Genomic DNA, 10,750 nt, shown 5'->3' on the forward strand with positions numbered 1-10,750 from the left:
ATGTGGTCACATTCATGGCGTTTGCAGGTTGAATGCAGAGCAAAAGATCAGCAGCACATTAGTCGATACTGGGTTTTTATTAAGAACAGAGATAATTTTACAGACTGTGGAGACTATATGAGACACAAAACACTGAAGTAAATCACCAAACATTCAACAAGTGTCCTGCCCAACATTAGAAACAGTCTGCTCATCAAACAGAGAACCACCCTAATCCAAAGAAAAGAAACAGTAAAAAAACCCTAAAACATTTGGACAAGATAAAAAAGGTTTGCAAGCTTCCTCACAAGCAAAAGAATCTTCAGTCCTACAGTCGTGTTCATCACATGCACTATTTACAGTCAAGAGTTGGACAAAGCAGAACAAACAGTCAGACCTACAGTTAATTTGTCTAAATGAGCCTTTCAAACTGGTTTGAAGATTTTACTTCACTTTTTCTCTCAGTCTGAAATGACAGATTACAGCATGTTACCTTTTTAATCTCCAATGCTATAATATTGGAATATTAATATTAGAATTCTCACAATTTTTAATTAAAAATCTAAACAAAAAGCCCACTAAAGATCAGCATGATGGAGGAAAAGGTGTATAAATGTAATAAATGCACTAAAGGCCAGCAAAGGTGAACATATTCAAAAAAAACAGACATAGCTGAAGCTGGAAACAAATCAATAAGTGGTTGAGCTCATTTTCATGAATCAACTTGATGGACTTAATAGACCTTAAACATCTATGGCTGCTCAAAACCAATGGCCCCTCCCACAAAACAGGCTCCTCCCATACCCCCACCCATATTTCAGAACCCTCCCATAGGATAAGTCCCTCCCATAACACAGCCCTCTCCCATAACCCCACCCAGATTTCAGAACCCTCCCATAACATAGCCACTCCCACAGGACAGGCCCCTCCCACAGGACAGGCCAACGGTAGGATTTATGTCTAAGGCACAAATCAAAGAATAAGTTTGTATTTTCTGAATGTGTTTTCATCTTTGTGGCCTTGCTCATTTAATATAAACTGATCGAGTTGATCAGCTGCAAAACAAAACTGTCACACAGAGAAGGACTGAAATTAAACCTCACATAAAAAGTAAACGTTTGCGCTTCATCTTTCAGCCGTTGGATGGATTCAGCTGTGAGAAGGCTCAATCAAAGAACCACTGAATAATGGTGGGGGGGACAGAAAAACCCACCACCAGGACTACAACCGTTCAGGTGAGCGTGGATGGTTCTACTTGAGGGTGGAGGCGTCGTCTGCATTCTTGGCTTCTTTGCGGTCTACGTCGAGGTTCTCATCTCCCAGTCCCCCGTCGTCTCCCCCCTGGAACATGTCATGGGTCCACTTTGGGCTGCTGCCTCCCTTCCGGTAGACAAAGCGCCCTCTGCGGGCTGGGAAGGAACCGCGACCTCTCCCGCGGTTGTCTACCCAGGTTTTCTCCCCATCTCGATCATCGTGCTGGAAGAAAACCCCCAAATGCTGAATGACTCATCATCTGGGATCAACCGATAATCAGTACCGTATTTTCTGGACTATATGTCGCTCCGGAGTTTAAGTCGCACTAGCCAAAAAATGCATAACAAAGAAGAAAAATAGATATATAAGTCGCACTGGACTATAAGTCGCATTTTGGGGGAAAATTTATTTGATAAAATCCGAGACCAAGAATATACATTTCATCTTGAAAGGCAATTAGCATGGATTAGCAATAGGGTTACGGTATATTCAGCTACATGACCCACAACAAACTGAGTATGTGTCTGCTTTGTTAACGTAACATATCAACAGTTATTTAGATAACTATAGCACGAAGAACATCCGAGGAAGTTTACCAAACAATCAAGTCTAACTAGACGAAGCAGCACTTCTTCTTCTGCGTCGATAAAGAAACTCGTTCCTCAGGTACATGCGCCTAGAGCGCCCTCTTGTGGTTGTCAGTGTAAAAATAACGAACATGTGAAATTCTGTAATAATGTATTTATTTAAGTTGCTCCAGAGTACAAGTCGCACCCCCTGACAAACTATGAAAAGAAGTGCGACTTATAGTCCGGAAAATACGGTAATTACGTTTCACGATATTCACAGGAGTCACTGGTGCAACTAGAAATGTTCACAGCAATGTTCTCACGTGTTCCAATGATTTCGTGTTCATTAAAACATTTCTGTAATTTGATCCAAATTTTTCACACTAGTGGACAAAAAAAAAGAGATATGACAAAAAAATGAAACTTAATGCAGATATTGAAGCAACGTCATATGATTGTAAAAAGAATAAACAAACCTGGGCTGTGAAGTCAGAGCCTCACACAATAGAAATGAAATCTACTCCGATTCTGGCTCAGCTCAAGCAGATGAGCAGATAATGATGAACAGTAAATCTACTGACTCACCAGGTAATACTTCCTGCTCTTGGGGGTGTATTCAGGGTCCCACTCTTCCTCTGGGGGGCGCACTACTGGGTTCATATTGGCAGGGTTTCCATTACTGTTGTTTCCTGGATAATTTCCTCTGTTCCAGCCTCTCCCTCTCACTCTGGGGAACTGACATAAAAACAGGCCGATGTCACAAAACAATAATCAGAAGCAAAACTTGACCAAGGAAGGATCAGAGAAACAAAAGTGATCTGATGGAAAGCAGGTCTCCCTGAGGCTCTGGTCGTGTTGCTATGCCACCATAACAAAATGAGGTAGTGGGACAATATTACCAACAGCCTCGTTATTTTTGTCGTGAGAATGAAGGAGTAGAGCGCTGCTGTGACGCCATCAGGACACTTACAAATCCGCGGCCTCTTCCTCGCTCGGGGTTATGGCCCTCGTAATCTCGGGGGCCTCGGTCTGCAAGGCCACCGAAATCCTGGGGAGGATAACGAGTGAATGTGTAGGGCTCCTCCGGGTGATCCATCCCCTCTCCCATGAACTCTTTGCCTTTGAAATGAGGAGGATAGGGGGATGGGGAGGAAGAGGAGGAAGAGGAGGATGGAGAGCGATCCCGCTTCCTTTTAGCCTTCCTGTAAACACACACAATGGTTTCATTTCAAAGCCAGCAACACCGACAGCCCCATGCGTTCATCATAAACACCAACAGAAGCACCCGAGCAGTGTGTGAAGGTTAATAAAATAGTAGGTAAATAAATGACAGGTGTAGACAGAATGTTGAGGTGCAGCCGTGGGGTCCAGGATGGACACCTCAGGACCAGATCGCTGCTTTAAATCTCACTACAGTGGTTGACAGATGAGTGTGAGGCTGCTGGGATGAAACCTGAGACCAGTTCAGGGGCCTCTGGGTCTCGTTCACAAGATCTGCTCCTGCAACCCGACTCCAGATAAGCAGCAGCAGAGGTAGGGACGAAGTGTTATATTATTCACCAACTCTACGTGCACATAAACACTCACACATCGCTAGTGTCTCCATCCGTTACTGCTATACATCAACAGGGACGAAGGCCAAAGCTGGCGATCCACCAGACGCCTATGGAGCCATCAATGCTAACTGGGGTCTATTAACAGAGATGCTAATAAAGGAGACGTACTTGGACTTCTTGTGGCGTTTCCCAGATTTCTCGGAGGACCTGTCTCTACTGGGCCCTCTGGAGCCTTCGGGACTCCGCTTATCCTCACGCTCTCTGCCAGCAAACCTCTTACGCCTTTCAATATCCAAGCGAAGGTCCATTACGTCTCCTTTGAACCTGTTAGTGGGGTCCTGCACAGATAATGTCCTCGTTAGTGCAAATCACCGATGGGGAAAGAAAAGAGCAAATCCTCGATATCTGACTGGCGACAGAAGAAAGTATCAAAGTGTACTGACAAATGTAGCTGCCAGACAAACATGAACACAACATGTAGCATTTGTTCTGCTTGTTTCATTCAAACGCTATCGTCAGTGGCTGATAAAACATTAAAATGTGACTTGAGTGTAAACATTGATGTCACCAGCTGCATGCAGGAGTCCTAGTTAAGACATTTTTGTGGTTTGACTTGATTTTTCTTCAAATACTTACAATGGAAGGCAATGATAAGCATCCCTTGACAGGCTTGGACTCTGGATCTTAATTCACTTCCTTTTAGCCTTTGCTTGGATTCGTACAATAACCAATAACCATATCACATAGGCTGGGGAAGCTTGCTTGGCACTTACAATACACAATTGGGCTGATTTGACTTAGAAATATGCATCCTTTAAAAGAAAAGCACAGGGCTGAATACTGCTGCTTTGGAAGGTCTCAAAGTTTCCTTGTTGCAAACATGGGAAATTTCAAAAGGGCTGGTCACCTTGTAGCCGGCCTCCTCCACATCATCAAAGAGGTGAGTGTGCCTCTTAAAGGCACTGGGGGAAACATCGATTCTCCTGAGGGAACAACAACCTCAGTCAGTCAGCAAGCCGATCAGAGCAAATCCTCTCAGACCCAGGATTGAATATTTGGAGTACCTGTGAATTTCTGGGCTCTTTCGTGGCTTCCTAATTTCTGCTTCTGCAGCTTTTCTTTGGTACATGGCAAATCGCTCACTTAAAGTCATTTCTGAGGACTGGAAATGTTGAGCTACAAAATAACAAAAAGCAGCTGAAGAGCCAAACTCAGGTGATGAGAATGCTGGAGTAAATCAGAGCTTTACCTTTGATGTAATGCAGAACCGAGACTATGTGCTGAGCAAAGAGCTCGGAGGGGCTGCGGCGGAGCTGCGCTGCCTGAACCAGCTGGAAAATGGATCGGATCTCTGGATCTTTACTGGAGAGCAAATCACGGGACAAGGATGAACTGGAACAACAAGAAGACATTTACAGCCATTAGATTATCCACTCGACACCAAGGACTGTATTTGTAGGTTTAATATGATACTGCTGAGGCAACTACAGTATGTTGGAACACATATGGATATATCCATCCATTTGTATATAGAATTAATGCTGAAAGGCACCAGAACACCTTCCGAGCAAGGTACCGAACACACAAAAGCTCAAATGTGGCCCTGCGATGAGCCGGCGATTAACTGAGGGGTGTAACCTCCCCTGGGGGCAAACTGCTTTCCTAGCTTCTCTGTTGTTTGGTCACCTTATCTGCTAGTTCTGTTTTACTTCCTCTTAATTTATTGCAATAAATATGAGTTGAAACCTAATGAAAGTCCACATGTGCAGTCCAGCCTAGCCGTCAGCATCCATGTGCACGTTTACATCGTGTGGCCTGATCTTTAAAGACACGTCAGCATGTGTGTATGATGATCTAGGTTGGGTCTACCTGGGCATATCCTCTAGAGAAGTGATTTTCAGTTCAAACTCCTCCCGTGTTGACGACAGGTGATGTATAGGAGACTGCTGATGAGCTGCTGCTGCTGCTGCTGCTGCAGGGAACAGCGGGCGCTCCTTCTCCCTGGGGGCATGCGGAGGAGACGGACTCCTTCTGGATTTCTCCTTGTCTTTCTTCTCTTTCTTTTTGGACTTCTCTTCTTTCTTGCCATGCTTGCGGCTTCGGTAGAGCTCCTCCTCCATGTGCTCTACAGAATCGTCCTCTTCAATATCTCGCCGGATTTTCTCTTTAAAAGCCGGGTAGGTCGTAGAGTATTTTGGCTCGTCGCCCCACTTCCCAAAAATGTCCCGACAACTGAGGGTGGCTTTAGGAACGCCATCCTCATCCAGGTTGTGGTCTTTCAGGCCGTGGGACTTGAGGAACTCCTCTTCTCCAGCTTCGAAGAAAGGCAGAACCTTGTCTTCTTTGAAATCACTGAATGAAGTGTTGAAAGATTCTCCAGATTTGCTTCCCTTCTCTTTTTCTTTCTCTGTAGTGTTCTGCTCCTTGTTGCTGTCCTTCTCACCAGCCTTTTTGCTTTTGTTCTCAACCAAGAACCTAAAACAAAGAAAGGGTGTGAGCTTTAGCCTCTGAGAGCTCCACCGTACGACCAGTGAGGTGAAAAGCGCGACTAAATAAGCTTAGAAACAAAACACACAAAATGGGACATCAGGCATGGGTGAGACAAATTAGCTACATGTTCAATGGCATAAAAAATGGAACACTTTCTCTGTGCCATCAGGGGGAGATAAATGTTGTCTGACTGACATTACTTATATTACTAATATGAAAATCTCAGCTGACTAACACAAGGCCGACCAGGTGATCTGGTGCTAACATGAAATCAATGTAAACCTGTTCTGATGTCGGTTTGACAGGAAACGTCTAATTTTTTTTTTTTTTTTTTTTACATCCAGTGTGGATTAAGGTCCCCCACCACTAATGCAACCATAGTAACAACAGTGCAATGAAAATACTTACGTAGCCACCGACCGATTATCCTGTTAGCTCACAGTAAAGGACAACAGCCGGCTACATTTTTAGTTCACTTAAAATCAGGACTCTTATTATGTTCTCCCTTCTAAAATGTGTTCTTCCATGGATCTTTGAAAAAGGCTACATGTTTGAAAGAAAAATATGTTCATTGTCTGTTAAAACTATGAATCCAAGCACAAAAAATGTAGTTACAGGTAAAAACGTGAGAAAGTAGCAGACGTACTTTTTGAAGGCAGCAGAGATCACATTCTTATCGCCGTCTTTGGGATCATCCTTTGAGAAGAAGCCAAAGCCACCGAAGGCTGCCGCTTCTCCCGACTTTGTAGGGCTCTTATCTGGAGAAGACACATGGCCAACGGTTTTCCACAGGGTGCCACCACTTGAAGAACCTTTCCCATCGGGATCATTGGTAGCTTCTTTCTTATCGTCTGGGCTTGGCTGTTTAGGACTGGTGTCATAGTCAATCCATTTACCTCCAGATGCCTTTTCGATGACGCTGCCCTCCGCTGCCTGACCCGACCTCTCAGACTGACTGCTGGCTGCTTTTGCATCCTTGGAGTCGGGCTTGCTTTTGCTGCGGTGACGTGGAGATGATGACCGGGAATGTGAGGAATAACTGGATCGCCTAGAGTGTCGAGATTTGCCAGAAGATGAGCGGTCGGAGAAGCGAGACCGGCTCCGGCTGCCTGAGCGCTTCTTAGGCGTGCGGGAACGCCCCCTCCTGGGACTGTGTGAACGGTGGTCCTGGCGATCGTGCCACCCTCCACCACCGCCACCACCACCACCTCCGCCTCCTTGCCAATTACCCTTGTAACCATAGCCGCCACCTCCACCTCTGTTCTGGTAATGACCACGTGAGTAATAGCCTCGGTTTCTTCCCCGGTAATGATAGGGCCTCCGGTAGCCTCGGTTGTGGCCTCTGAACCCACCTCTGTTGTCCCTGGATGGGTAGTTTCTATGGGGTGGAGAATGAGAACGAGAATGGGACCGAGTTCTAGATCTGGAGGAAGAAAACAAAGAAAACAAAACTTACACCCGTTGTAAAACAAAGAGGTGTTGCTCGGTGGTTTATTTTAGCGAGTCCCACAAGTTAACCTGCACTGATGTGAAATAGTCAGAAAAACCAAAATCAAAACAGAAGGATGATTGACTCAGTCATGGTTCTGTAAACAGGCAAAACTGAACTCACCAGTCAGAGATCAAAGATTAACCCAAAGATTAACTACTCCACCTAAACTGAAACAAGCCCTCCATTAAGGGTTTAGTACCTTTTTCTTTTATCCTTTCAAACACATAAATGTCAAACTTCATTGCAAAGAAGCTTGTGTGAAAACTACAGTTTTCCCAGTTAATTTCATTCCTGTGGGGCACCAGAGAGATCAGGAGAGAGTAGACAGCAAAAATGGAAGAAACGGCTGTCCACGAGCTGTGGGTCAGAGTCCTTCAGCACACTAACCGTAACCCAAGCATCACCTCCTGCAACACAAACAGCTAAAGCCCACAATATGGCTGAAAGAGCAGAGTAGCAGAGCTACATCTCAACAAGTTTCCTGTAATAAAGATGGTTCTCTATTAGAAAGAAAGCTTCCTACCTCCCTGCAACAACTCTACATTTATTAAACAGCCAATTATTCTATATTATCAGCTATTCCATCAATCAGAGTCCACATTGCTTTGATGAGTCTGTGGCAAAAAAATATGGACAGGCTTTAAATGGCAACTATGGCCCTAAATCTATACTGTAAATCCAACTGTATCCCCACATGTGTTCAAGGTGTGTAAAGTAAAGATGTGGCCTCACCGATAATGACGTTTCCTGGATCTGGAACGGGAGCGGCTCCTGGAGTGAGATCTGGAGTAAGATCTGGACCTGGATTTGGACCTGGAGCGTGAGCGAACTGGAGAATTCAAAGCCTTGGACATTTTTCTACTTAAGCAGGATCGTGTTATTTCCCCTTGAGAAAAAAGAACAGAAAACAGACTTAAGTTTACCGATGATGAAAAATTCTGGTTGCAGCTACATTCAAAACCAAGGTTGTTCAACAACTAATGCTTTGATACCGTTGTTTAAATAGTAATAGAAGCTGCAGCAACGCTGGCAGCCTGTTGCAGTTAAAATGTCTGGTTATAATAATTATAAAAAGCCTTAAAGGACATCTTCAAGTGCTTTTTACGTCATTGCCAAAGCATCGGATCAGGACTGGGTGTTGGCAGATCCTGGGTAGCTTTAGTTAACAACAGCTCTAAATGACAGCGGCCTTAACAGCTTTTAATTCAAAGCTAATTCAAAAGCATCATCGTTTTGTTACTTTCTCTGATGTCTGCGCCACCCTGGAAAGTCCCTGATACAGATGCCAATCCAGAACATCTCCTCCATGCAGCCACCATGCTGTGATCAACACCCCAGCGAAATATTCATTACTGAGTAATTGGGCTAACAAAGAAACCACATAAATGAAGACAGGAAATGCAGAACCGGTCGGACGCTTCTCCCAGTGGAGCCGTCCAAACAGATGGTGAGGAAGTGGTTCAGGGCACCAAACCACTACATCCGACTCTTTTTAACCGGGAGATCCACAAAATTGGCCCCACGGCCGTGACTGAACGGCGGCTACGTGCCGACCTGCAGCTGCTGGTCGTCCCCATTCACGCCGAACAACCTCAGACGAAATCAGCAGCCCATAACAACGTGGTGAGGGGCAGATAGGCGACAGAACAAAAAAATAAATGGCCATATTCCACAACAGCAATCAAAGGTTTCCATCAGTAGGGTTTGATTAATTTAGCAACGTTTACCTGTGCTGCTACCTTTGATCCTGAAGCACATAAATGATCCTTCTAAGGATCCGAAACACCGTTAATGCCGCTTGATTTGTTCCGTTACAGCTGGGCTCAACACCACCCACATCGGGGTTTATTCCCCGTCTGTGAGCTGGACTTCCTGAACGGTTCCGGTTCTACAAAAACAGACTGCTACGGAGCGGCCCACTTCCGCCATTTCTTTGACCGTGTTTACTGATGCAACAGAAACACGTAGAGCTGAAACCTGGAGGCCTAACCCGAGTGTTTACTGTACTCTAAAACCAGCTCTTGCAGCGATAAGATTATTGCACATTTAAATTTCTGTTACATATTAGCGACGCATCGGCTTGATGCCAGTTTATCCAATTACGTCATGTGCAAAAAATAAAAAATAAAACCTGTAGTTATTAAAATGGAGGATCTTACGAGAAACATTTTTGTAACGTATGTGGGTTATTTCAGTTTAACCTGAAGACAGAACACGTAACACTGTCGTAAAAGTCCCAAAATAAAACGAGCCAAGCTAACGGCTGCGTCCAAAGCTGCTTAAGGTTAGCATGGCTAACGATTACTATTAGTCGGTTCCGAACGAGGGAAACGTTCCACTTACCTTTTCCCTCCTGTTTATACTGCTGATCGAGCTTTTTCCTTTATATTTCACCGATTAGAGCAAGCCAAGAACTAAGCTGCTATCTCGACGGGTTGTTTCTTCCTGGTTTCGGTCGACGGGCTCACGATGTTAGCAACGTCAAGCATGCAGTTAGCGTCATCACAGATACCGAAAAAATAGCTAGATCAAGGGCACAGGGTGCCTTCAGCTGCGTTTGCCGAGTACTGCCCTATGAAATACATCCAAATGTAGGTGAATATAGAGTACGCAACGGTAGAAGGCTGGTTTTTCACGCGTTGGATCTAACCCGAAGCACACGGTCGTTAGAGAAAGTTAGCCTCCATACCTTGATGCGAAACCACGCGATACTTCGTGGGTGGGAGCGAGAGGTTGGGTGGAATTACACCGCGCGCGTCGCTGTGATCGTCTGAGAGGAACTTCCTGGAATCTCTGGGGAAAGAATGCAACATTCCAGCTTTAGTTCTATCGTCAACGCCAGCGTCATGGTTCTTCGCAGGAACCTGTCGCCGAACTGATGTTCCAGTTGAAAGTACTTACTGTCACAAGCACGCCATCTTCCACACATCTCTGGGGCAACCGTCGGCTGTTATGTCGGCTCTGTAGGTGAAGACGTCACTTCCGCTGAATCAAGTCTCGTTTGAAGTGGGCTCATTGGGAACTATCACATCCATCTTATGTTTCGCTGTGATTAAGCAACCATCCTTTTGTTGATGAGACCTCGAAGCAGCAGCTGTTTACAGCCTGGGGCAACCAGGCGCACAACAGTTGCAACAACACTATTTTTATCGAATGAAGAGCCGCTATAACACCTATCAGCAACACATTCCATCCCAACACCACTCAAGGTCACTGGCTCTGGACACAGGTCTGTGTCAAGGACACCTGAGTCAGTAGTAAATGAGTAACAGACAAACCAAATGAACTTCTGCCGCTTCAGCGAGGATTTCTTGATTAGGTTGACAGTTTTCCCAAAATGTGTACTTTTAAGCTTCTGTTGGTTGGGCAACTGAAGAACAGATTCATGTTAGTGCATTGCAGAAGTGTTC

The 10,750-nt window shown here is 45.0% G+C and overlaps 1 protein-coding gene across 6 annotated transcripts; it reads right to left on the bottom strand.

The window, feature by feature from the left end:
• Positions 1 to 58: 58 nt before the first annotated feature.
• thrap3b (thyroid hormone receptor associated protein 3b) lies at positions 59 to 10,390 on the bottom strand. Of its 6 annotated transcripts, none has more exons than XM_011609305.2 (12): positions 10,242 to 10,390; positions 10,030 to 10,133; positions 8,073 to 8,226; positions 6,495 to 7,271; positions 5,228 to 5,833; positions 4,608 to 4,750; positions 4,423 to 4,534; positions 4,266 to 4,341; positions 3,527 to 3,696; positions 2,773 to 3,004; positions 2,388 to 2,537; positions 59 to 1,455 (listed from the first exon to the last, which is right to left on the bottom strand). In XM_011609305.2, exons 3-12 carry the CDS (start codon positions 8,192 to 8,194, stop codon positions 1,231 to 1,233), a joined length of 2,613 nt encoding a protein of 870 aa, XP_011607607.2. In that variant the 5' UTR covers positions 8,195 to 8,226; positions 10,030 to 10,133; positions 10,242 to 10,390; the 3' UTR covers positions 59 to 1,230. The 6 variants fall into 6 exon arrangements, with proteins under 6 accessions (XP_011607607.2, XP_029700892.1, XP_011607606.2 ...); XM_029845032.1 differs by lacking the exons at positions 10,030 to 10,133; positions 10,242 to 10,390 and adding an exon at positions 9,068 to 9,269 and having other exon boundaries at positions 6,495 to 6,606; positions 6,745 to 7,271; XM_011609304.2 differs by lacking the exons at positions 10,030 to 10,133; positions 10,242 to 10,390 and adding an exon at positions 9,684 to 10,023.
• Positions 10,391 to 10,750: the final 360 nt, after the last annotated feature.

Source organism: Takifugu rubripes, chromosome 12 (genome assembly GCF_901000725.2).
Source record: "Takifugu rubripes chromosome 12, fTakRub1.2, whole genome shotgun sequence".
Classification (NCBI taxonomy): Eukaryota; Metazoa; Chordata; class Actinopteri; order Tetraodontiformes; family Tetraodontidae; genus Takifugu; species Takifugu rubripes.

Coding starts and splice junctions, on each gene's coding strand:
- thrap3b (XM_029845029.1), bottom strand. CDS start 9,098: ATGTGCTTCAGGATCAAAGGTAGCAGCACAG. Junction 4,535..4,607: donor GGTTCTGCATTACATCAAAG/GTAAAGCTCTGA, acceptor GTTATTTTGTAG/CTCAACATTTCCAGTCCTCA. Junction 3,697..4,265: donor TGGAGGAGGCCGGCTACAAG/GTGACCAGCCCT, acceptor TTATCTGTGCAG/GACCCCACTAACAGGTTCAA.